The sequence below is a fragment of the Hippocampus zosterae genome, chromosome 17 (genome assembly GCF_025434085.1).
Source record: "Hippocampus zosterae strain Florida chromosome 17, ASM2543408v3, whole genome shotgun sequence".
Classification (NCBI taxonomy): Eukaryota; Metazoa; Chordata; class Actinopteri; order Syngnathiformes; family Syngnathidae; genus Hippocampus; species Hippocampus zosterae.
This window is the reverse complement of record NC_067467.1, coordinates 528,367-553,975: the sequence shown is the minus strand read 5'-3', so window position 1 is coordinate 553,975 and position 25,609 is coordinate 528,367. Positions and strand designations below refer to the sequence as shown.

The 25,609-nt window shown below is 51.3% G+C and overlaps 1 protein-coding gene across 1 annotated transcript; it reads left to right on the top strand.

Moving 5' to 3' along the window:
* Nucleotides 1–582: 582 nt before the first annotated feature.
* Nucleotides 583–25,205, top strand: smg1 (SMG1 nonsense mediated mRNA decay associated PI3K related kinase). Its single transcript, XM_052048534.1, has 64 exons — nt 583–822; nt 2,413–2,561; nt 2,625–2,777; nt 2,919–3,055; nt 3,163–3,221; nt 3,893–4,106; nt 4,202–4,327; nt 4,467–4,539; nt 5,166–5,263; nt 5,355–5,528; nt 5,885–6,106; nt 6,381–6,482; nt 6,620–6,910; nt 7,183–7,313; nt 7,402–7,563; nt 7,680–7,798; nt 7,887–7,974; nt 8,049–8,150; nt 8,347–8,487; nt 8,626–8,852; nt 9,125–9,324; nt 9,439–9,603; nt 10,418–10,572; nt 10,824–10,957; nt 11,195–11,506; nt 11,640–11,781; nt 11,909–12,059; nt 12,154–12,274; nt 12,495–12,740; nt 12,903–13,054; nt 13,143–13,278; nt 13,437–13,581; nt 13,672–13,810; nt 13,936–14,154; nt 14,279–14,459; nt 14,592–14,753; nt 14,847–15,061; nt 15,174–15,328; nt 15,449–15,671; nt 15,745–15,991; nt 16,111–16,340; nt 16,424–16,669; nt 16,754–16,892; nt 17,418–17,527; nt 17,614–17,832; nt 17,938–18,131; nt 18,221–18,393; nt 18,528–18,807; nt 18,888–19,160; nt 19,229–19,463; nt 19,567–19,778; nt 19,857–20,013; nt 20,110–20,299; nt 20,390–20,664; nt 20,788–20,997; nt 21,156–21,293; nt 21,410–21,562; nt 21,662–21,841; nt 21,908–22,135; nt 22,217–22,428; nt 22,500–22,600; nt 22,751–22,924; nt 23,199–23,305; nt 23,426–25,205. Exons 1-64 carry the CDS (start codon nt 746–748, stop codon nt 23,501–23,503), a joined length of 10,959 nt encoding a protein of 3,652 aa, XP_051904494.1. The 5' UTR covers nt 583–745; the 3' UTR covers nt 23,504–25,205.
* The last annotated feature ends 404 nt before the right edge of the window (nt 25,206–25,609 follow it).

Below are 25,609 nucleotides of genomic sequence, written 5' to 3'. Positions count from 1 at the left end.
AAAATTGATAGCACAAAAGAAGAAAAATAACGCCCCAGTCACCCAATTACTAACGGTTTTGTGTGAATGCTGGGATACTAGCATCCCCGATGTAATTACCAACTCAGTAGACGAGAGCTCAAAGTCAACAAGTGCACCTCGTTCAGGATACAGAATAGGGTGTTTGTTGGGTGCACAATTAAAACCAAAAAGGTCACAACAATATTTGTGTAATAGATTTTAACGGCAAAATAGCATTCTTTTGAAAATAGGATAAAATGTTGTTATGGGAGTTTGAAACCTGGATATTGCACAAACGGTCAGACCAAAAATCTCGACTCCCGTTGACTTTGCAATCGACGTTGGTCAGATTGGATCCATTTTCACATCAAGAGTCAAAGCTTTCTTGATATTTGTCATTTCGCACGTGAAAACTATTTTCTCACTGGAATCGTCTTTAAAAGATCCGCCTGAAGATTTTTGGTATCGCGTAAATAAAGTAAGCTTTGAAATTCCACGGCCTTCCCTTCCTAAACTACATTGTAGTTGACGCCATCAGTCGATTGGAGGCGCTAACGAACACTAAGGGTGAATCGCTTGCTTCTCCCAGCACGAAGAAGGCTAACCAAACACAACCTCAAGCTAACTGTAACAACGAGTTGCCACCGATTTGCGATACTTGACATTATCAGAAAACGAAACCCAAGCCCGAGGTACTCGGTTGACGCTACCGCTACAAGCGGGCCATGCAGCTCCCCAAAAGGTAATGAGCCGGAAAGCCTCGAGGTCTCGGCTCAGCGGTGCCCACAAACTGCAGCCACACCGGAATGACTGGCAGCCCAGGTTGGTGCTCCGTTCCGGGGACGACTGGTGAAAATCAAACGCTGTGTGTTTCGGGGCCTATGCTCGGCTTCCTCGTCAAGTAGTCGCCGCGTGGGAAGGGAACTTATTTTTAGCCTTTCGACTCATAAAATTAAACACCTATACGTGGCCTAGCATCGGCCTCGAGAAACATTACGTGGTCCCTCAGACCGTCACTTGTCTAGTTTTAGGCGACGGCTGAGCCGTACATGCAGCACTGATTTGGTGATCTGACGCTAACGTTAGCCCGGGATTCCCTTCAAACGTGCCTCGGAAATGCGACCCAACACCCGCGAGTGCATCTTGGTGACAGTTGCGCTCGGACATCTGATCGCAAAGCGCGCGCTAAACGTGGCTTCAAATGTGACAGAAATGGCTTTGTTTGCTCCTGGCGCCCAGCTTCTGCGGCGTGCAATGACTTATATGCCCCCGCGTTGATGACATTCGAATAACGCTTAGAATTATAAACACTTTCACAATAGCGTGTTTCTTCTTTGTACCAAGGTTGTGAATATCCCGGGCCCGATAATCGCCCACGGTTTCAACGAGGTTGAATTTGGAAGGCCGTAGAAACGGGAGGCATCATTTTCACCAAAGATTGCAGTTTACGCACCCGTTCCCTCGGGTTTTCAGGTTAATATTTAATTCGTATTCGCAGTGATGATGATGATAATGCCCGCTTCACGAGCACGAGGTGTCCCCACCGCACATTGAACTATGGCCATGTGGGAACAGCAGTCATGGACTGAAGGCACCGCTGCATAAGATTCTCACGGTGCTATTTGCAAACGTTTATGATCTTCCCATTTCTAACTGTATCAAATTCCTCTTAACTTACACGTTCGCTTTTTTTTTTTAATTTAACATACACATCAAAATGCACCAAAAAATGGGCCAAATATTTTGCTTTGTCTTCGATACCGATGCCAGTTTGATCAACTGCTACGTGGCTCAACCAGAAATGCTGTACAACTGAATACTAGCTGGAAATGCACCAGTCCACATTTGCAAACCTTCAAACAAACAAAACAATACTTTTGCTTCATCTCGTTTGCAGTCTTGTGACTAATATATTTGGCAACAGTTGCAAAATTGTTGCACTAGCGTTGGTGCAAAATTGGCTTTTTCACTTTTTTTTAATCCCGAATAATGGGTGCATTTTTTTGTAAATACATATAAATCCAAATTGTAAGCAGCCATTAAAATGACATATTTACAGACACTGACACTACATTCCTATTTAATCAACCGTTCCGAAATATCGTGTCTGCAGTCTCATGTGCATAATTGTATGCATACACTTGTAAATAAAAGCACCTGCTCCATGACATTCTATTTTGACTTCAAGATTTCCAAAACCAAGAGAAATCGCCCCCACCCCCATTTTTCCACCATTTTGTTTCACCTACAGTATATTTTTTATATCACCGGTATATACTGTATATATTTTGCACATCAGGTTAACGACTTCCAGAAGGAAAGACTTGAACAAGATATAAAGCCCAGAAAATATAAATCTTTAAATGTTCAGTTCAGGGGTGGGGGGTGATTAGTTGTTGTCCTTTTCTCCAGAGTTGACGGTGTGTCATTCCTCGAGGACGCAGTGAGGTCCAGCGAGCTTGGCTCGGCAGCGTTTTCCGACACCTCGCCCTCCAGCTTGGCTGAGCAGCCAGCGGCGCCCAGCGATGCCTATGCTGCTGCGGATGCACTCCATGAAGAGGGTGAGGCGTCTCGGAGCTGAGCGATCGGCAAAAGTCAAACCGCACTTATTTTGCATCCCGCAGGTGGATATGAAGCTGGCCAGGGTGTCTGCGATACTACTTTTGGTTGGAAGTCGCTGGGGCAAGAGTTGAGGCCAAATGACGTGACGGCGGATTTAAACTCGTTTCAGCATGGAAACCGTGCTTTCGCTTCAAAGGACATGAGGAAATCGCAGGGTGAGGCTGAGCCAGAAACGTACGCCACTCAAAGATGTGACGGGATGCGTTCCTGAATCATCTCATTAAGGCTGCTCAACTTTGGTCAAGACGTTCTTGCGTGTCCCTCACAGCATGCTGAACGTCAATGTGCTTTTGTAGACAGAGGGATGGCTCACTCGGATGAGTCTCGCTTGGCCAACCTCCTGCGCCGAGTCTCAAGGGAGGACGATCGCGATCGCAGGTTGACCACCCTCAAGCAGTTGAAGGAATTCATCAGTCACAGCGACAACAAAGCGGTCAGTCTTAAAGTCACCATTGACTTGGGGGGGGGGGGGGGCAAGAAGCATATGTTAACTGGGTACATCTGTGCGTATATCCAACTATATATGTGTTTTTGTTACAGAACTTGGTCAAACAGTTGGACACCATCCTCAGCACCTTGAATGATATTTTGAACGAGAGGTAAATTTGAACCGTCTCACCTGCAGAACAGATTTTGTCAGATTGCACCTCCCTTTGTTCAAACAAGTTTTTTTATTATATATAACAGGGGTGTCCAAACTTTTTGCCAAGGGGGCCAGATTTTATGTGGTAAAATGTCGGGGGGGGGGGGCCGACCTTGGCTGACATTCTTTACATTGAACAACAATATTGTTCAACAAATTTTAGTAAGCCAGTCTGTTTCACATTTCCATTTTTATTTTAATTTCAACAATCTTCAGAATTTCTTTTGGTTCATTTGAAATATGACATATCAGTCAATAGAAACACGGAGTGATGTCTTGTTAACGGGTGAGTGATGCCCTCTAGTGTCTAAATGCTATTACTCATTTAGTGAACGCTATTACTCATTTAGCCACTAGAGGGAAGCAGTACTCTATGAAACATCACTCACCAGTCGACGAGACCTCAGTCAATGCAACACGTGTTCCATTGCGCCCAACCTGCGGGCCAGACGGCACTGATTTTATGACAGGGGGCCAAGGGCCGGATGAAATTCGACCGCGGGCCGGATTTGGCCCCCGGGCCGGATTTGGCCCCCGGGCCGGACTTTGGACATGTCTGATATATAAGAAAGAATTCAGAAAGCCACTCCTAACAGACTGGCTTGCCTATGTTGCGGATGTTTGTAGTAGTAAGCTGCTGTGGGAGTTGCGTCAGGACGCGGCGGCCTGCTTGGGTCTGCTCTGCAGCGTGCTCAGCTACGAGGCGGAGCGTATCTTCAAGTGGCTCTTCCTCAAGTTGACCTCAAGCACTCACGACGAGGTGAAGCTGTTGTACCTGTTAGCCACGCAGCGGGCCCTGGAGGCCGCGGGGGAGCGCAAGACTTTCACTCAAGTCATGCAGGTAACCCGACGCGCGTGTCGCAATTGCGCTCATCGGGGAACTTGACCTTGTTACGAAGGCTAACATGAACTGTCCCGTTTTGTGTGTTTTTACAGCTGGTGATGAGCAATCTCCAGTCCATCTTGGAGAACGTGGACACTCCAGAGCTGCTCTGTCAAAGTGTGAAGTGTATTCTTCAGGTGGCTCGCTGCTACCCACATGTCTTCAGCACCAATTTCAGGGTGAGTGTGTGGTGGCGCCATGTTTTTGCGTACGCCCAAGATCTACTTCGATCATCCCATCTCCTAATGTGCAAAAAAGCACGTTGTGACACTTGCCTCCACCCGCGCCTCCTCGGGTGCTGGTGGTTATTTTCAATAGGACACGGTGGATATCTTGGTGGGCTGGCACATTGACCACACTCAGAAGCACTCGCTCACTCAGCAGGTGTCAGGTCAGTGGCCATTTTGTTTTTGAAGGGAGAACTTTTCATGTTCCTAAAGAACATCAACTACCTGTGACCAGTCAGGTTTCAGACACATACCACGTGTGTGTGTGTGCAGCTGAACAGTTCAATTCACGTCAAATAGACATGGCGGTGTCATAGAATGGCATTTCCAACACGCAAGGGCTGTAATTTGAAGGGGGGGGGGGGGGGAAATGCAACTTTTGCTTCATGTCAGGTGGTTGGTAGGCATTTTTTTAAAATAGAGTGACAAGATACGGTCAGTGCTGAAGAAGTAGTAGCTTTTTTTTAGGGGGGGGGTTATGATTTTGATACCAAAAAATAGCCCCGCATTGTCTGAAAAAGGGCTAATGGAGAATTGAATTGAATTGTGTACTGTTCAGTAAACGGCTGAAATTCCAGTTGCAAATATTTTTTTTCCTTTTCCTCACCTTCGCTTGGAACTCAAATTTTGGTACGCAACACAAAATTGACAGAGAGACAACACGTAACGCCAAAAAAAAAACCCTCTTAAGTTGAGGAACCCGTGAGACACGGCGCCACATATACAGTTGAAGAAGATAATAAAATGTGGTATTTATTGTTTTTTTGCCTTTTTTTCCCCCCACTTGAAGCCTGGCTCCAGAGTCTGGAGCAATTTTGGGTGGCAGATTTGACTTTTTCCACCACTCTGCTAGGGCAGTTCTTGGAGGACATGGAAGCATATGCAGAGGTGAAGCGTTACATGCGTGCGCCGTCGCTCGCGCGCGCTTTCAAGAACGTTTTATAATCAAGCGGACGGACTGACTTGCTTTTGTTTCTAGGATCTGAGCCACGTCGTGTCGGGGGAAGCGCCGGAAGAAGACATCCCGCCTCCTGCGGTGTCTCTGCCAAAGCTGGCGGCTCTTTTGAGGGTGTTCAGCACAGTCGTTCGCAGCATCGGAGAGCTTTTCAGCCCCATCAGAGGACCACCCATCACGGAAGTTTATGTCACTGATGTGAGAGAAGCGCACCTGAGAACGGGCTGTGTTGGTGTGATGAAATATGTGTTGAATAATCGATTTAGCCAATTGCGTCACATGCCAGGCGTAACGTGGGGATCCATAGCTACGCATTCCATTATTGCAATGGATAGGATGCAAATGCATTCAGAGATTTGTCAGAAGAGAAATTCGAAGATCAGTGAGTTGATGGTCAAACACGAGGCATTTTCTTTAAAAAAAAAAAAAAAGTTAAAATAGAGTACAGAAAGTCGAATGTTGGCCCATGAACATATTTCCTTCGCGCTGGATGTTCTGTATTCTGGATTGTATGTTTCACCATCTAACTCATTGTGTCATGTTTAATTGTTCAGATTCTTAACCGGGTCCTGGCCTGCGTGACCACAGCCAAGCGGGTCCAGTTCTCCGAGGCAGTTCTGACTGCGGGGAACGAGTGCGTGGGCGTGTTGTTGGCCAGCATGGAGCCCTGCGGACAACTTCTGGAGACGGTCTTGGCCTACGGCTTGGACCAATTAGACTGCTGCCGCGCTTGTGGTTCGGACTACAACCTGGCAGTACTCAGCCTTCTCACTCTGGTATGGACGTTTTCAATTAGCGATGGGCTCATTTCCTCAAGTTAGCAATTTGAAAAGTCGATGAGAAATGGATATTTATTTCCGCAATCCAGATTGTTCACAGCGTTTACTGATACAGTATTTTTGTTTCTATACAAGGTGAATGATTTTGATCACCCGCTTTTTGGACAAATTTTACAGATAAGAGCAGAAATATTTTTTTATCAAGAGTTGCATCCTCTTTGGTAATCATTTTATTCATTCATGTTTTTTTTGGGGGGGGGGACTGTTTTAGATTGTGGAACAGATCAACACAAAGCTGCCCGCGTCCTTCGTGGAGAAATTGCTGGCGCCGGATTCGCAGCTGCTGGAATTGCGTTTCCACCGCGAGAAAGAGGTTTGTTGGCGCATACAAAAGCGCGTGCCAGCAAAGTAGCGTGAAGAAAAGCGTGTTGTCCTTTGATGAAGCACTATTGTTGTGATTTGCATTTCACATCTTTCGACGATGTGATGTCATTTGTGCCCCCCCCCCAGGTGGTGTCGGCTGTACACGGAGTGTACCAGGCACTCCTGAGTCTGAAAAATATCCCAACCCTGGAGGCAGCTTACAAATTGGTATTGGGGGAGATGGCATGCGCCCTGTGCAGTATTCTGGCTACCCTGGAACCGACGAGTGGGCCCCAAGCACCCGACAGCTCCCGCCTCGGCATCCGGCACCCTGCTTTCGCTTCGGTCACCTTCAACCCGGAGAAGGCGCAGTTCATCCTCATTTTCAATCTCAGCACTCTCACCACCATTGGGAACACCAAGAACTCGCTCATCGGGGTAAGATACGCGGAGTGCTTGAAATACTCGCTTCTCGGACGGCAGATTTAAATTCACGTGTAGACCAACAGAAAAAAAATGGTTCCCAATTAGAATTTTAGTCATTGTACACTCCATTGGGAGACCAAATAAAAAGTCAAATCACCGTCGATGATGCAATTGTTTGCGGTTATCACATTGAATTCAAGTTGGATTCTTTTGTTGAGGCGTACGCATTTGCTTTTGACTGAAACTAGCGGCGATGCTAATCTTCTTTTCTTTGAACCGTTTAGATGTGGGCCTTGTCTCCTACCGTCTTTGCCCTTCTGAGTCACACGCTGATGCTGGTGCACTCGGAGTTAGCCGTCTACTACCCGGCCGTCCAGTACGCTGTGCTCTACACGCTCTATTCCCACTGCACCAGGTAATGTGTCAACTTGACATGCCGAACCCGCCGCTACTTTTGGACTTTCTAACCGGCGGCGTATCTTCTCTGCGTGTTTCTCCATTAGACACGATCATTTCATCTCCTCCAGCTTGTCTTCATCTTCCCCGTCCCTGTTTGACGGCGCCGTCATCAGCACCGTCACGACGGCCACAAAGAAACATTTCAGCACTCTCCTCAACCTCCTGGGAGGCCTGCTGGCCAAGGAACATCTCTGCCTTGAAGCCAGGTTTTGCACCGCTGAACACCGTAGAGGGAAACGAGGATTTTTATTGATTTCCCTCAGCTTTGTAGTATCGGCAAAAGCGGGGTACTGTATTATAACTCGGCGTGTTGATGTATCAGGAAATTGCTGCTGACGTGGGCTCAAGAGATCTCGCTGCTGATGAAGAAGTCCGACACCTACAGCCCTCTCTTCTCCTTGCCTTCCTTCAACAAGTTTTGCCGCGGCCTGCTGTCCAATGGTAAGCTCAACCTGTCCAGTAATGTTTATTTTATTTTATTTTTTTGAAAGTTTCTTGACAGTATTATTTTCCTCTGCGGTTTAATTAGCCCTGAATGAAGATCAGAATATCTGCCTTCAGACCTGTAACAGCCTACTCATCCTCTCTTCATCTCTTTCTGTGGAGCTTCTGCAGAGGTAACGAGCAAAACCAAACAGCTCGTTTGGTTCAACCAAACAAAATGCGCTGATCCTTTTGTCGTGCGTCTTAGGTGTGCGGATGTGTGCAGAGTCCAGTTGGTCCACTCAGCGGTGAAGGTCAGGCAGGCCTACGGCAAACTGCTTCGGACGATCCCCCTGGATGTTTCTTTAAGGTAAACGCATATTTCAATTCCACCTTGTTCGAGCCGTAACGCCTAATGGGTTCCTGACTTTTATTTTTAGAAGATATCCGGCATGCGAGGTTAGCAAGTACCGGTGCTAACCTCGCATGCCGGTGCCGTGTCAGGCCACCAAGACACTGGCCGGTACGCATGCGCTCATTTGCCACACATGTATTTTGCCGAATAGTAACCACGGCCACCCAGAGATGACTCGGATCTCCTTGGCCATCCGCCACCACATGAGCCGGGCGCCAAGCGGCACTTTGCACCCCCAGGACTTTGGTGACCTCATCAGCTTCGTCTTATACGGAGCGCTGCACCGCGGAGGGTACGTCCTTTTAAAAGAGGATCCTAGAACATCTTGATTTCCAGACATGTTCCCCGTGCGGCAAACAAAGCATCTGACCACTGTAGTCTGCTCTTTGACCGTTGTAGGGCTTTCTAAGTTTGCTGTTCTTGTCCACAGCAAGGATCCGTGGCTGGAACGACTTTATTACAGCTGCCAGCGACTCGAGAAGCGGGATGGGCGAGGCGGGGCCGATGGCGCGCGTCCCGGCGCGGTGCCCGGGGCTCTGTTAAAAACGGAAGTGGTGCTGTGGCAGTGGGCGGTGTGGGAAGCCGCCCAGTTCACCGTGCTGTCCAAACTGCGAACTCCCCTCGGGCGAGCTCAAGACACCTTCCAGACCATTGAAGGTGACACACCGAAGCTCTTTGATTGGAAATTGACTTGGGATTCATTTCACTATTCATGTGACGCGATCGCAGACGTGACAATTACAGCCAGTGTCATTCACGGTGCGTCAACATTTGCCCACGTCGTTATATCGTTTCATGTATTTGTGGCAATCCAAAATGGGGACCAGGATTATTGATGCAGGGCGACCAATCCTGGAAATTTGGGTCACGGCAGACAGCCGAGTCTTTTCTCATGCCCGCCCTCCTTGCCCTCATACTGTATCTTGAAGGTATGATCCGCAGCCTGGCTGCCCACAGCCTGAACCCGGAGCAGGACGTCGGAGCGTGGGCTGCCGCTGGAAGTGACGGGGATGGTCACCATTCAAATCAGCTGCGCATCACGCTACTGCTTCAGTATCTCGAGAACCTGGAGAAGCTCATGTATAACGCTTATGAAGGCTGCGCCAATGCTCTCACCGCCCCACCAAAGGTGGACCGATAAGTCTCTCAACGCTGATCATTTCCAATTAAAATGGTCCACTTGGACGGTTTTTGAGCATTGATGACACTCAGCCCTAATGTAGAATGGCCGCCTTTCACACAGGGTATCAGGACCTTCTTCTACACCAACCGTCAGACTTGCCAAGACTGGCTGACGAGGATCCGCCTTTCGCTGATGAGGGTTGGCCTCCTGTCTGGCCAACCGGCAGTGACCGTTCGCCACGGCTTTGACCTTCTTGCTGAGATTAAGAACAGCAGCAGCAACCAGGTTTGGATGAGGACATTGTCATGAGGGCTGGGTGATCGCATGATCCAGAATTGGGGTCGTGGGGAGTTTCAGGGTGATTACAGCGATCGGCTGATCGATACGTTGTATCGGTCTGTCGTGGTGAAGAAGGAGCTGAGCCAAAGGGCGAAGCTCTCAATTTCCCGGTCGAGCTACGTCCCGACCCTCACCTATGGTCACGAGCTATGGGTCGTGACCGAAAGAACCAGATCCCGGATACAAGCGGCCGAAATGAGTTTTCTCCGCAGGGTGTCCGGGCTCTCCCTTAGAGATAAGGTGAGAAGCTCGGTCATCCGGGAGGGGCTCCGAGTCGAGCCGCTTCTCCTCCACATCGAGAGGAGCCAGATGAGGTGGCTTGGGCATCTGATTCGGATGCCTCCTGAGCGCCTCCCTGGTGAGGTGTTCCGGGCATGTCCCACCGGGAGGAGACCCCGAGGAAGACCCAGGACACGCTGGAGAGACTATGTCACCCAGCTTGCCTGGGAACGCCTCGGGATCCCCCGGGGAGAGCTGGAAGAAGTAGCTAGGGAGAGGGAAGTCTGGGCTTCCCTGCTAAAGCTGTTGCCCCCGCGACCCGGCCCCGGATAAGCGGTAGAAGATGGATGGATGGATGTTTTCTTTCGATGTGATTATATGATTGACGAAAAGAAAATTGTGCTGATCATGGAGATCACCACAATATGAAACAAAGAATCGGGATTTATTTCTGTATTGTTTCCTTCCCAGCTCGCCCTGCTCAAACTGCCAGTGAGGATCTCCGGAAGCAAATTCTACTCATTTGTTTTGTTCACTTCAGGGTCCCGAATTAGACGTTCCTCTAACATTATTGGCAGAAGCGCTTTGTGAGCTGCGTTGTCCCGATGCTATCCACGGACTTGCTGCCTGGAGCCTCTCGAACACCGGCAAGAGTCTCAGCTGGTTGTCGTCCGTTGCCTTACAAGCAGAGGGACGGTAAGCATACACCACAGTAACACGCCGCCATGGACATCAATGCCCAAGGACGCTTTTATTTTGAAGAACGTAGGCTATCCAGATTCCAAACTATTCGATTAGCCGCAGGCTGAGTCTCAAGTACTCCGTTTTCGAGAGAAGTGAATATTTCATTTCATTCTTCCGAGAAACAAGCCGGTGCTTTTGTTTTGTTTTTTTTCATGCCGAATTCAACAACTAACAACTGTTTTCTTGGGTCTGCCCGTGTGTAGGTTTGAGAAAGCAGCTCTAGACTATCAAGATCAGCTGTCTGCGGTTTCTGGGATGGACTGCAGCATCAGAAGTTCTGACCGTTATCTGCTCAAACTCTCCAGTAGTACCAGCAGCCCCAAACATACAAGCAACGGTGACTCACAAATACCAATTTGAATGCAGCCAACTTTTCTTCAACCCGTATTCGGTCTGATTAGCTTCAAGTGTGACGATCGCAATGCGCAGTCGTACATATTTCGCGGAATGTCGACTTTTGCTCACGCTTCGTTTGGCCACTTTGGAGCCTAACATTGAAAGTCCTTGCAATCATCACATACATGGGGTCATTTGTTTTGTTTTTGTCTTTTTCCCCTGGGTTCTCCTCGAAAAGGCGATAGCAGGAAAACCGTGCTGCTGAAGTCAAACGATTGCTCTCCTGAGGTGGTCAACCTGGTGGCCAACAAAGCGTGTCAGTGCTATGTGGCACTTTGCGATTGGTCCTCGGTCAAGGAATGGCAGGCCACCGTTCACGCCCTGAAACAGAACTCGCCCAATCTGGTCCACATCAACCTGAGGGCCGATTTCAACTACATTCAGGCCCTGAGCTGCTTTGAGGACGGAGATTTGACCGAATGTGGTACTCAACTGGAACTTCTGCCTGGAGAAGACTTCAGCTCCATCTCCAGTAGCAAGGACAAGATGGGCAAGTCTGGGCGTGACTCTAAACGAATCTTTTAATTGAAAAGGGGCGAACTCTGGAGAGTCGTTTGATAATGAATTAGCGCTGCTTGTAAAGGGAGTGTGCATGAACTGTTGCCTCTGTGTGTGTGTTGTAGATCTGAAGAGGCTTCTGCCCTCATTGAGTCCCGATCCGGCGGAACTTCAGAGAGCCATTGAGGTACAGCTCCTGCGTACCGCCGTTAGCGCCCTAGCGAAAGCCGGCGAGCCGCCGGAGCAAAGGGGCCCAGCCAATCAAGAGTGAGTATTTTCCAAGAGACTAAGAAATGCTCATCGCTCATTTAGGTGCCCCGTTTTTTTTCAAACTTTCTTGAGAGCACCAACGTGTGGTGATTTAGTCCATCTCGTGATCCATGTCTTGTCGCAGTACATTGGTGCGCTGCCTGAAACAAACCGGACGGATCTGCCTGGGTCCTCTTCGTCTGTCAACCCTGACCCTCTCCGATGCCTTGCCCACCCTTCCCACTTTGCAGCTTCACTGCACCGCTACTCTCGAGAGCACGCTTTCGGGACAAGAGGTATGTGTGTGCCACTCTTTCATGTTATATTCATCACATACTCATATTGAAGACGGGCATGGTGAAAGTGATCTCGAATTCTCTCGTGCCGCAGGACTCGGTGGTTCCTTTGAACAGCGAGGCGCTGAGTTCGTGTAAACAACAAGATGTCCAGCCTTTCCTTCAAGCCCTCAGATACACCATGTTTCAGAGACAACTCCTCAACAAACTCAGAGGTAATGCGCACTCAGCATTTGGAATCTTCTCAAAGGTCAGGGGTCACGTATAATCAGTGTAGAGCCCACTCTCTATACCGGAGTTCAGCATTCGTAGGATGTGAGTGGCTTAGAGGTCCAGGAGTTTGGAGTTCCTACTCCTGCTCATGAGTGCGGCCAAACTTAGAGGAGGCGCTGCTGCAAATTAACCAAAATTTTTTTGGGGGGGGGCCTGTTTCAGGTTCTTCTCCAACCACAGATGCACACCTGATGGAACTTTGTTTGACAACTGTAAAGTTTGCTCGAAAAAAGGGCAATGTTGCCCTGGCGTCCCGCTTGCTCAGTCAGTGTTGCGATGGAACCCAAGAGGAGGAGCAGGGCGAGGAACTGATAACGGCCTTCCGGCGCCTCAGTGTGGAAGGCACGCTGGGAGAGAAGTGGGGGCCGGAGCTGCAGATGGAGAAAGCCAAAGTTGTGAGGACTTCAGGTGAGGACACATGTCGGTGATAGCGTGTGTATTTGACCTTCTCGGAGATACTTGAACATGATCGTCTGCACTTGAGGCTTGCGTGATATCTCACAAATCACGTATACGTTTTTTTTTGTTTGGTAAGCCATTTCAGTCTAACAAAAGTGCGCAATTCTACAGGCCAGTCCATTGCAGCAATGGAAATGCTGAGCAAGGCTGCTCTTTCATATTGCTACGTGGGAAAAAATGAAGGCGCCGCCTGTCGCTCGCTGCTCACGCTCTGCAAATGGCTGCTGGCTGACTGGAAGGACATGATTCCCCAGCTGAAACAGGTGTGCACTTTTTTAAAACATTGTGAGCGAGTTTTATTTCTTTTATGGCATGAAGTGTGTATATATACACTGTGTTGTTTTGCTCCAGGTCGTAAAGATGTCGGGGGCAGTAAATTCTTCCAACGCTCTGAGCAACACGTCACCTTTGTGTCAGAACATTTCCGCTCTGCTGGAGCTTCCTCTCGTAGAGCAGAGCATTCCCCACATCACCACCGAGACCTCAGGTAATTTGAAGTACGGTTGCGTTTATTCCGTTGTTTATCAAGTGCCACTCGGACATCAAATCATTCACATGTGTTCCATTTCAAAGTCGAAGTTAATCACAAATTATTTCAATGAAATGCAAAGGCGTGTGACCAACCCAAATGTGATTTGTGTGCAGTGAGCGTTGGTGTCGGGGAGCCAGACTTTGTCCTTGGCCAACTCTACCAGCTCTCCACCAGCCTCGCCCCCGAAGTGGCAAAATCCTGGGCAGCTTTGGCCAGCTGGGCCTACCGCTGGGGTCGGAAGGTCGTTGACAATGCCAGGTTCGCGCACCCCCCAAAAAAATATCTGACATTGATTGTTGTTGTTGAAGAAAACAATATCACGCTGTAAATAAATGTATTTCCCTCTAGCCAAGGTGAGGGATTGCCTCTTCTTTCTGGAGAAAAGAAGGATATCGAGGAGCTCCTACCTGCCACTACGAGCAAAGAAGACAAGGAAACCATTTTTAGCATTCTTGGTCAAGCCACGTGTCGACCAACTGGCATACAGGTAGAGCCTGCCGGGAGAAAAACCATCACTCGCAGTCTCAAACCCCGTGAAAAACGGCGTTATTTACCCCCCTCGCTTCCTTCTGATTTAGATGTTGGGATTGTGTGCGTGCATTTTTGCTTTAGGACGAGGACATGGCACTCCAGCAGGAAGATGACGAGGACGACATGGTGGATGTGATATGGCGACAGCTGACCGCGTCTTGCCCCTGGCTGGCGGAGGCGGGCCAACCCGTTGCGGACGGTTTAATTCGGATTTGGAGACGTGTGGTCGACCGAATATTTGGCCTCTACCGGATCTCCTGCCAGGCCTATTTCACGTTCTTGAAACTCAATGCGGGCCAGGTAAGATTTGGGCTCGGATACGTGCAGTGAATGTGAAAAGCCCAATTTTTTTATTTCCTCCTGACAGCCAAGAGGTAAAAGGAAGGCCCGCCTTACTTATTGGGGTCTCTTTGTGTTGTTTCAGCTGCCGATTGACGAGGACGACCCCAAACTCCTGCTGTCCTGTCTGAACAGCAAGCAGAGTAATGATGACATGATCGTCATGGCAACCCTTCGTCTCCTCCGTCTGTTGGTCAAGCATGCCGGGGAACTCAGAGAGGGGCTTGAGCTCGGTTTAGCCTCCACGCCGACGGCACCCTGGAGGGGTATGTCGGAACGGGACTGCGTTTCGCGGCGCCATCCGGAAGTCTTGACTCGTATTGTTTGAATTTGTCGAAATGTCACCGCGATCTGGAAATGCTGTTGATGAATCTTCTGATTGTCTGTGCGTCACTCAGGCATCACGCCGCAGCTCTTTTCACGCCTCAATCATCCCGAAGCGTACATACGACAAAGTATATGTAGCTTGCTGTGCCGAGTGGCCCAGGACTCGCCGCATCTCATCCTTTACCCCGCCATTGTGGGCTCACTCTCCCTCGGAGGGGAGGCTCAGAATTCAGGCAGGGCTTGATCTTGATCTTGATTGCTCATTTCCTTGAACAATCCCTATCATATCGTTGTTGTTTTAAAAACGACGAATCTGCTCATGACAGGGAGCAAACTGCCGTCAGCTCTGCCGACGTTTTTGGGGAGCATCCAAGGAGAAAGCCTTGGCGGGGAGGAGGAGCAGCCGGGGAGTGGTGACAAAGGCGACCTTCCAGAAGAGCTTTCTGCATTCTGCTCCAGTCAAGACCAAGCCATGATGCAGGATTGTTACAGCAAGATCGTGGAAAAGCTGTCTTTAGCAAACCCCACCATGGTGCTTCAGGTAATATGGCCTTTCACACCTCGATTACAGTCCCACGTTGACCGTTAGGGACCTTTCCCCGCCCCTCCTGATCTTCTCGACGAGGTCCTAACCCGCAGTACGTCCTGTCCAGGTCCAGCAGTTAGTCGGTGAGCTCCGCAGGGTAACGTTGCTGTGGGATGAGTTGTGGCTGGGCGTGCTGCAACAGCAGCACATGCACGTTCTGCGTAGGATCCAACAACTGGAGGACGAGGTGAAGAGGGTTCAGAATAATAACACGCTCCGAAGGTAAGCTGCGTGCTCCTCTCTGGGGAGTTGAGCTTCTTCTCGCCAACGTGACGTTTGATACGTTGTCTACGTTCGCATAAAGCAAAATGACGTTATCTTTTCCCCTTTGTTGCACTTCAGGGATGAGAAGATCGCAATCATGCGCGAGAAGCATTCCGCTTTGATGCGGCCCGTGGTTTTTGCCCTGGAACACGTCTGCAGCATCACGTCGGCCCCGGCGGAGACGCCGCACGAGACCTGGTTCCAGCAGACGTACGGCGATGCCATCGCTTCTGCCCTGGAGCGATTGAGGAACCCCCACAACCCCGCCAACCCCGCCAGCAGCTGGCTCCCGTTCAAACAGGTGTGTTGGACGGCCCCATCTTCTGTTCTTCACGCCCTAGCCGAGAATTCATGACGGCAACCCTCCGTGTTAGATTATGTTAAGCCTGCAGCAGCGTGCGCAGAAACGAGCCAGCTATCTTCTCCACCTGGATGAGATCAGTCCGCACCTGGCGTCTCTGACCGTGACAGAAATGGCCCTGCCGGGCGAGGTGTCGGCTTCGGACGCCGTCACCATTCAGAGCATGGGCAAATCCATCACCATTCTGCCCACCAAGACAAAGCCAAAGAAGCTCTTCTTCCAGGGCTCTGATGGTCACAACTACCCGTACCTTTTTAAAGGTAAAGACCCCGGTGTCAAACTCGCTCCTAATCCGATGGTACATACCGCCCGGCTGCATCTTTGAGGTGTTGCGGTATCGGAAAGCTTCCAGGGCAAGTGATATTGTCTGGTCTCTCAGGTCTGGAGGATTTGCATTTGGATGAGCGCATCATGCAGTTCCTATCAATCGTAAACACCATGTTCACCAAAATTAACCAGCAAGAGCAGCCTCGTTTCCATGCGCGCCATTATTCGGTCACGCCGCTTGGAACCCGATCGGGACTGATCCAGTGGGTTGATGGAGCCACGCCCCTCTTTGGCCTCTACAAGCGCTGGCAGCAGAGGGAGGCTGTGCTGCAGGCTCAGAAGGTACGACCATCGTTTACGACTCGTTGTATGTATGCTCTGGAATGATTTTAATTTGCGTAATGAATTTTTGTGTCCTGACCCAGGCCCAAGACTCCTTCCAGCAGCAGCCGGTGCCTCTTGTGCCCCGCCCAAGTGAGCTGTATTACAGTCACATCGGTCCTGCCCTCAAAGCAGTCGGGCTCAGTCTGGACGTAACGCGGCGAGATTGGCCCCTCGCCGTGATGAAGGAGGTGCTGAAGGAATTGATGGAGGCCACGCCTTCCAATTTACTGGCCAAGGAATTGTGGTGCTCATGTACCACTCCCAGCGAATGGTGGAGGGTCACGCAGGTCAACAATTTTGCCGGTTTTTTTCCTGAGCTATGTTTTGGATTTTGAGCCCGATTCCAATCATTTCCTTCCTTTTTTTTCTAGTCTTACGCCAGATCCACCGCTGTCATGTCAATGGTGGGATACATCATTGGCCTTGGGGACAGACACCTTGACAATGTTCTCATTGACATGACCACCGGAGAAGTCGTGCACATCGATTACAACGTGTGTTTTGAAAAAGGTCAGGAGAATATTTGGATTACGTTTGATGTCTAATGTCCACCTGCACTAAGAAAACCTTTATTAGTCTCGCAATGGAGAAATTCCAGATTCACAGCAGCAAAGTTATGAAAGGAAGAAGTAGAACAACAAAAAAATAGGAGCTGCTGGAAAGGCAGCCACTCTCGCGGCGCCATTTTGAAGTCAAAAATAACAAAAAATAACACAAGACAACACATAGGACACAGACAGTCGTTCAATCTTCACCACTTTTCTGCATACACTTTGTTGTCTGAAGCAGTTCTAGATGAAAGAGGAGAGGATCAAAGTGTCCTTTCTCCAGTGGATCAGAGACATCATGCTGAAAAATGTGCACCCGTCTGCTACAAGCAAAGTTTTGAAAGCAAACACGAAGCTGTAGCGTCCATTGACGAAAAGAGATTAGTTCACTTCTCCTGTGCCACATAATCCGCTTCAAACTCCAAGCCGCGACTCCCAGTTCCAAATCCGAATCGGGGGCTAAAACATCGTCTTTTTCTGTGCTTAGGAAAGAGTCTTCGGGTGCCGGAGAAGGTCCCCTTCAGGATGACGCACAATATTGAGAGTGCGCTGGGAGTTACCGGGGTGGAGGGCATCTTCAGGCTTTCTTGCGAACAGGTGAGCCTCGCATCTCGAAAGTCCACAAATTTAGAGTGCAAAACCTTGCCGAGAAGATGGGTTCGAAATAGAATTTCTGCCTGCAGGTTATTCAGATGATGCGCCGAGGCAGAGAGACCCTCCTGACCCTGCTGGAAGCCTTTGTCTACGATCCCCTGGTGGACTGGACGGCCGGGGGGGAGGTGGGCTTTGCGGGTGCCGTGTATGGAGGAGGAGGCCAGCAGGCTGACAGCAAACAGAGTAAGAGGGAGATGGAGAGAGAAATCACACGCTCGCTCTACTCCTCCCGAGTGGCGGAGATTAAGGTAAGATTGTATGATCGCCCCCCCCCCCTCCCCCGTGGTTGGGCACGTCATTGTTCTAGCCCACTCCCCCACCCCCAAAAAAAACTAAATATGTCCTTTGCAAAGGTCAACTGGTTTAAGAACCGAGATGAAATGCTGGCCGTCCTGCCGCAAGTGGAAGAAGCTGTGGAAGAATACTTGGTTCTCCAGGATCTGCTTTGCCAGGGAGAGAAACTCCAGGCCAAGTTGCAGGAGGAGTTGGCCTTCCTCCAAGCGGCACAGAACCATCCGGAGCATCGACTTGTCACTCTGGAGCAGAGGTAGGAACGGCGCAGCCTTTAGAATCTTTTGGGGTTCTGAATAGTCACGCTGCAGCTGTGCCCCGCCCCCCTTCTCCTTTTTTTTACAGGTACTCTGAGCACATCCAGTTCCAGTCCCGGCAGAGGACTGTGCAAGAGGCCATCCAAAGTAAGCTGGCTGACCTGGATCAATGGATTTCCCAGTACCAGGCGGCCTTTTCCAATCTGGAGACGACTCAGCTGGCTGCTCTGCTGCAGGACATCAGTAGCACCATTGATTTGGGTTCGGAGAATCCCTTTTATTATTATCCGTGTCGCGGATTGATTTTGTCCACCATGTAGAAATAGGAGGAGCATCTTCAAACGTCACACTTGCAGCAGTTGTCCAAATATTTTTGAGTTCCGATGTCCTCGCAGGTCCTCCCAGCTACGTGCCGGCGACGGCCTTCTTGCAGAATGCGGGCCAAGCTCATCTGATCAGCCAGTGTGAGAGCCTGGAGGCAGAGATGAGCTCCTTGCTGCAGCAGCGCCGCGGCGCCCTTCGGATCTGCTTGGAGCAGCTGCACAGCTACGCCACGGTGGCTTTGCTCTACCCGCGAGCCAACCTGCTGCGCCACCGAACCCACCAGTGGAAGGCCTGGTTGGAGGAAATGCTCAGAGTCATGACGGTCGAGCACTGCCAGCATATCTACAGGCAGTAAGCTGCTGAGCACGTTCACCAAGAGCTCCATTCCTTCAGCAGTGACCTCTGACCTCGTCTCTTTCGTCCCCGCGCAGATACGAGGTCCTGTTCACCCCTCCGACCAACGCGGCCGGTTGCCAGTTCACGTCCAACGTGGAGCTGGCGCTGCAGCGCCAAGTGGCCGAGGCCAACGAGCGCGTGATGCATCAAGCCGAGCGACTGAAAGCGGAAGGCACCACGGCAGCGGCGTGCGAGGAGCAGCTGAAGGAAATCGAGCATTGCATCGCGGGCTTTCTGCGGGAAAACGGCGAGGCGGGCTCACTCGGCCTCGCCGGGATCATCACCTCTGCCCTCTGCTCGCTCTGCAGGTGCAAATGGCGACGGGATGCGGCGTAGTCGCTAAAACGGAAGGCGGGTTGAAAATGTGGTTTTGTAGGCGCAATCTGGTGATGGAGAGCGCGGCGGCCAGTGCCGGAGAGCAGCTGGTGGACCTCATGTCCCGGGATGGAGCCTGGTTCTTGGAGGAGCTCTGCAGCATGATGGGCAACGTCAGCGCCTTGGCGACGCTGTCGCAACGCTGCCCGCTGCTGCCTAACGACCTGGAGCTGCCGTCGCCCGCCGCCACCGTTCAGGCCGTTTATCTGGCCAATTCGGTCTACACCTGCTTACAGGTAATGCGTGTTACCGTCACAATTTGTCCATGATCTGGCCGTTCATCGTTTCATGGTCTTTTGTCAACTGAATCGCTACTACTCGCCCACTTTTCCACTGCAGGAATTGAACACCAACTTCCGCCAGATCATCTTTCCCGAGGCTCTGCGCTGTATGGTGAAGGGAGAGCCCACGCTGGAGTCCATGCTGGCAGAATTGGAGCAGCTCGTGGAGCAGAGCTCCGACGGCCTTGGCTTGCAGGGCTTGCTTGACACTCTGTTGGCCACCACGGCGTTGGACCAGGACGGACACAACCAATGTCTGGACATCGCCAGGTGAGCGGCGGCCATTTTGGAAGTCGACAATGTCGAAATGACAAAACATTGCACGACGTGTCGCGTTGATGCGCTCAGGATGTTGCGCGCCCAGTACTCTGAGCTCATCCAGCCACGCTGCGTGGATGGAACCGGCCCGGACTCGCCCAAAATGTCTGCCGGTCAAATGCTCCTGGTGGCCTTTGATGGAATGTTCACGCAGTTGGAGACGGCCTTTGGACAGCTCACTGACAAGGTTTGAGCCTGACTCCGAATGAAGTCGTCGACGCGACCCGGATGGACGCTTGTGTTCCATTTTAAGCCGCCATTTTGATCTGCTGCCGACCCTCAGCTCAGTTCACTGGAAGTGCCGTCGGCGTGGAGGAAGGTGGACGTCCTGAGGGAAGCCCGCGCCGCGCAGCTGCACTTCTTTGACAGCCCGACTCAGCGGCAACTGATGGACGAGGTTTTCTTCCTCAAGAGACTCCAAACCATCCGAGATTTCTTCCGAATGTGCTCCTGCTTTGCTCAGACTCTGTCCGGTGAGATTCGTTAAGCGCTCGCAGGATTTTGCGACGGAGTCCGAAAAATGCGGCTCATCCCCGGTTTTGTTCTTTTCCCCGCCCATCAAGGGCCCCCTCCGGATGAGCTGATGACCTCCAACGGACCGGTCGGGCTAGGAAAGCCGTTGTACCGCCAGCCTAACGCCGGCGGCTCGGGCGGGGCGATCATCGGCGAGGAACAAATGACCCGCCCCGTCAAGGCTTTTACCGCCGAATTTGTTTGGCAAATGCTGATGGGTCTGCCCAGCCAAGCTCTCGGGCTGGCCCTCTGCAGCTCCATGTCCGCTCTCGGGCTGGATGTCGTCGCACAAGTCGAGGCCAAAGATTTTGGGGCGGAAAGCAAGGTAGGAGCTTTTCGCACGCGGTTTGGAAGGCGGTTCCTGGCCAAATTGACATGAAATACCGAGAGCGTCCACAAGATGGCGTGGGCGTGTATTGGCTTGTAAAGAAAGGTTTTGCTTTGGAAGGTGTCTTTGGACGAACTTTGCAAGAAGGCGGCAGAGCAGAGCCTGGCATCGGGCCGCGTCTCCCAGCTGCTGCTAAACCGAGCCACGGTGCTGGCCGCTTCTTACGACACGGCCTGGAAGAAGTTGGACCTGTTGCGAAGGTTGGACGGCAACCTGGACGCCGCAAAGGCCAGCCTGCAGAGGATTCAGCTGCATGTCGCCATGTTTCAGGTACTCGCCGGGAAACGTTTTTGCTCCCGTCCCTTCTCGCCGCTCGTAAGCCGTCGGGTCACGGGTCACGGGTCACGAAAGGTCACCGTGGTCTCACTGCTGAAATGAGGAATCGCCACTTTGGAAACCTTTTGTCTGGGTGTGTCTTTTCCCTCCAGTGGCAGCATGAAGACATCTTGGGTCCCAATAATCAAACGCTCAGCGTCAACATTCCCCCCCGCGCCGTCATTCTCGGCAACATGAAGAAGAAGCTGTACAAGCTGAGTCAGGATGAAGGCGCCATTGTCGCAATTCAGGTTTGGCCCTTGAGGCGTTTCTCGACGGGGCCTTTCAGTGACGTACATAACCGATTTGAAGCGGTTCTCAATCGTTATTGAGCAGCAATCCATCTTCACTTGCCTCCTTGATTCAGGAGAAGCTTTCCTCACTGGAGGCGAGCATTGAGCAGCGGCTGAAATGGGCCGGCGGCGCCAACCCGACGCTGGCCCCGGTCCTTCAGGACTTTGAGATGACCATCAGGGAGAGACGCGCCACGGTGGCCAGAGAGAACCAGCGCGCCAGCCAGGTGCCGCCGCCACTCGGCGGTCCCAAACCAGTCCCCCCCCCCCCCCCCCCCCCGCGCTACTCGCCGACAGCTTTTTACAAACCATCTGGTCCTCCCTAGGTGACCTTCCTGTGCTCCACCATCCTGAACTTCGAAGGCCTTCGCACCCGATCGGCGGAGGCGCACAACATGGACGCCGCCCTGTTTGAGCTGCTGAAGCGCTGCCAGCAGACCTGCTCCTACGCCGCCCAGTTTAGTAGCACCGTGTCCACGCTGGAGCTGGAACTCTTGCAAAGACTGGTGGGTTGGAGCGGCCCGGATCGTGAGCCTGACGCGATGTATGACACTCGACTTGCGATGCAGCAGAATCCGGCGCCGGACCTTGCGATCGGCAGCCCCGAATGGTTGACGTGCGCTCAGAGACGCCTGGAGGAGGAGCTTAGCACGGAGCGGCGGACGCAGGAGGAGCGCGAGCAGCAGCTGGAGTCCTGCGCCGAGACGCAGCAACTCCTCGTCGACTCCATCAAGAGCATTTTGTCCAACCACAACCGCCAGCTGGCCGACGTCAAGCACCTCCTCAGAGCCATGGCCAAGGTGCCGCCACGTCCGTCCATTTCCACCCTTTGCGAGCGCTCAGAGTCCCCACGCAAAGCTCTGCCTGTGTCCGGCGCGCAGGACGAGGAGGCGGCGCTGGCCGACGGCGAAGACGTGGCCTACGAGGGCGGCGTGCGGCATTATCTGATGGAGTACAAGGCGTGGCAGGACAACATCCAGGTGGTCTTATTCACCGTCATCCAGGCCAGCGGGCAGCCCCGCAATCGGGAGCAACTGGACTCGCTGGAGGAGATCCCCGCCACCGTCAAGGAGCTGCGGTCCCAGAGTCAGAGGTTGTTTCTGCGCGAGGCTTCGCCGCCGCCGCCGTTCGACTTTTAACTCTCTTGCGTTTGCTTCACGCCAGCGTCTACAACGGCCTGGTGGGCTTTGCCTCCCCGCTGGTGACGGACAGAGAAAACGACTGCGCCAGCCCCGTGTCAGCGGCGCAGACCAGCTTTGCAGCCGGTATGTGGAAGCGACGCGGCGGAGACGTTTTTCGGGGGGGCGGGGATTCCTCCGATTTCCTCCCATGTCAAGACTGACGCGAATGTTGCCATTTTCAGTTTTTTCAGTTTCATTCCGTACCGGAAGCCCAATTTGCTTTTTGTGCTTCAGCCGTTCGTTGCAGCGGCTTGAAGACCCAGCCGGAGTCCATGTCCCAGAACGCGCGGAAGGTGCCGCCGCGCAACCCGGGGACCCCCACCGACACCCCGCCCAGCACGCTGATCAACAGCAAAGGCCTCAACCCCAGCCCCAAAAGGGCCGCGCGAGACCCCAAAACGGGCAAAGGTAGACAGAAGACGGAATGGGCTTTTTGAGTGAAGGAATAACATTCAGCTTCATGGGGGGGTGTGGGGGGTGTGGGGGGGGTTTGGAAGCACTCATTATATTTGAAGAAAATTTTGGGGGGGTTTTTTCTCTCTCAATTTGACTGTGTCTTGTTTTTTTATTTTTTCACATGAAACTAATCACCTCGCTGGAGCAATATGCCCAGCGCGCTAGAAGCTAGTTTTCCCACTAGCCCTCCCTGCTAGCAGTTCACCTCCTCCTCCTTTGCCCGCAGCCGTCCAGGAGAGGAACTCGTACGCCGTCAGCGTGTGGAAGAGAGTGAAAGCCAAGCTGGAAGGCAGAGACGTGGATCCCAACCGGAGGATGAGTGTCAGCGAACAGGTTAGGCCTCTCTCTTCTTCATCGTCTTTCCGCTAACCTGCATGCAGCCTCGGTGCCGTTCAAAGATGCACAAATGCTACTTCCTGCATCCGCATGATTAAAGCAAGCGTCTGCTTCCAGGTGGACTTTGTCATCAAGGACGCCACAAACTTGGACAACCTGGCCCAGCTTTACGAGGGCTGGACCGCCTGGGTGTGAACGCGCCGCCGCCGTCTTTCGCGTCTTTTGGTTCAGTGAAGGCTCGGAGATCCACCCGAGTCCGGCTCGGGTCTCGGGTGTCAGAACAGCAGCACCGCAGCCACACTGCGAGGAGGAAATGGAAAAGCGGAAGCTTCGCCCGCCCTCCCGACCTCCCGGGCACCCGTACCGGGATAGCCACCCCGTAGCACCGCCGCCGCCACCACACTCCGCAAACATGGGCGATCGGGCCCGCGTAACGCTTGGCGGGTCAGCCGCCCCACCGCATATTCTGGGGCCCGACCGGGCAAAGCCGCCACGGACCGGGGGAAGGGCCGGGAAGGGGGGGTTGGAAGGCCTCCTCACCCTCACCTTTGCAGCCCACGCTCAACTTGTACCCCCAAAAAATCACCGCGTCCCGTTGAGCTCGGCCCGAGTTCGGGGTGAAGCATGAAGTGAGCCGTTTCCCCCCCCTGAAGCGCACCGCCGTCACGCTGCGGGTGTGGGGCGGGAGCGGGGGGGCGGGTTCTGCGGCGCCCTCGATCTCACCAATGACTCATTTGCATCGCTGCCCCCCCCTGTCCTCCCGAAACTCGGCGGCTACGCCATATTGAGGGCCACAATGAAGAGAATGAAGGTTCCTCAGGATTCATTTGGAGCGGAAAAGAGAATCCAAAGTGTACTTTGCTTGTTCAAACCGTCATCAGACTTGAGCCAATAAAAAAAAAGATGATCATTTGGATGCGATGGATTTGCTCGCCGGAATGCTTCTCGCTGCCCTTGTGCCGAGTTACAAGGTGCCACTGCTGAGGCGGGACATCGAAAAGGTGAATGTGGTTGGAATGTGCTCAAATATTTCTCCCGTGTACGTCGTGATTAGTCTGTGTTGTGTTCTGGAACTATTTGATCCTTCTTTACAAATAATCAAATGTTTTGTTGTTGTTTTGGGACTCTTGGAAGTAGAAGCGCTTACTTTCACTCATTTGCAGCAGCTGCCCAAGCCCAATTGCTTGCATTTTATTCATCCGACTTTCTGCTTTTACATTTTTAGTGGGAGATATGCTTTTTTTTTTTTTGGGTGATGGTGAAGATGCTTTCTTAAAGCTTTTACTCCATTTGTTGGACTCTAAATAAACGTTGAATTCCGAAGTCTCATTTTGTAGATGATGCCGGTCGACTGATGTAACCGCTGAGCGTAAAAAAGATTTGAGAAATGAGCAGAAATTTCAATCAATAAAAAGGTGTTGAACTGGTCATTTGCCAATCAACTTGTCTAGAAGTGCAACAATCAAATTGATTGACAGCTCATCAGTTATCAAATTAATGACCGAAAGACTTTGTCTTAAAATTGTCCTAAAGCCTTTCAATGTTAATGTTCTCACAAGTCATGAAAGTATCCTGATTACAACCGACATTTTCTTTTTAATCAGAGGTGCAAGTAAACTTCTTGACGGGGTTTTTTTGGGTGCCGATTTTGAATCTGCCCTCTTTTTTTGGGCAGGGGGCTTTTGTATTGAGGTCAAATTTAAAAACAAGAAAGTATAGCCATCCCCAGTTCGAATTCGCCATTGACCAGTGTTACCTTTTGAGGTTAAAAAAAAACAACAAAACCTTTTGCCCAATTTCAGCCGTTACGGTGCAAAGTAATTGAAAGAGAATCACTTTGCCTTTTCCTGCACTGTCATTGTGAAATGTCTTGTTGAATAAATGGATGGAAATGAAATGTTTTTGTATCGGACTAATCAACGGATGAATCCAATTCATCATGCCCCTAATCTCGTCTATGTGTGAGCTAGGCCCGTTTCAAGACCTCAAAGACAGACCGACTGGTGTTCTGCTGCGCGCTCCAGGTGGACAATCGTCCTCTTTGTGGTGCCCACTGCTTGCAGTGATGGCATTTGCGGCTCTTTTCGGTGAGCCGGTTCATTTGGATCGGCTCAGTGAAAAGAGCCGGCTCTCGAACGGCTCTTTTAACTTGAGCTTTTCTTTTAAATATTTATGACAAATTTAGCTTTTGATTAATGACTTGGTGAACAAAATCTTGCACTCTACTGACTGCAAATAGCAACAATGATCAAGCAAAAAAATGGCTTTTTACTTATTTTATTGAACATTAAAAATGCTCCA

Excerpts from the sequence above, each read along its gene's own strand:
- smg1 (XM_052048534.1), top strand. The coding sequence starts at position 746 with ATGAGCCGGAAAGCCTCGAGGTCTCGGCTCAGCGGTGCCCACAAACTG. Across the intron at positions 16,670-16,753 it reads AATGGTGGAGGGTCACGCAG|TCTTACGCCAGATCCACCGC; the intron begins GTCAACAATTTT and ends TTTTTTTTCTAG. Across the intron at positions 21,563-21,661 it reads AGAACCAGCGCGCCAGCCAG|GTGACCTTCCTGTGCTCCAC; the intron begins GTGCCGCCGCCA and ends GGTCCTCCCTAG.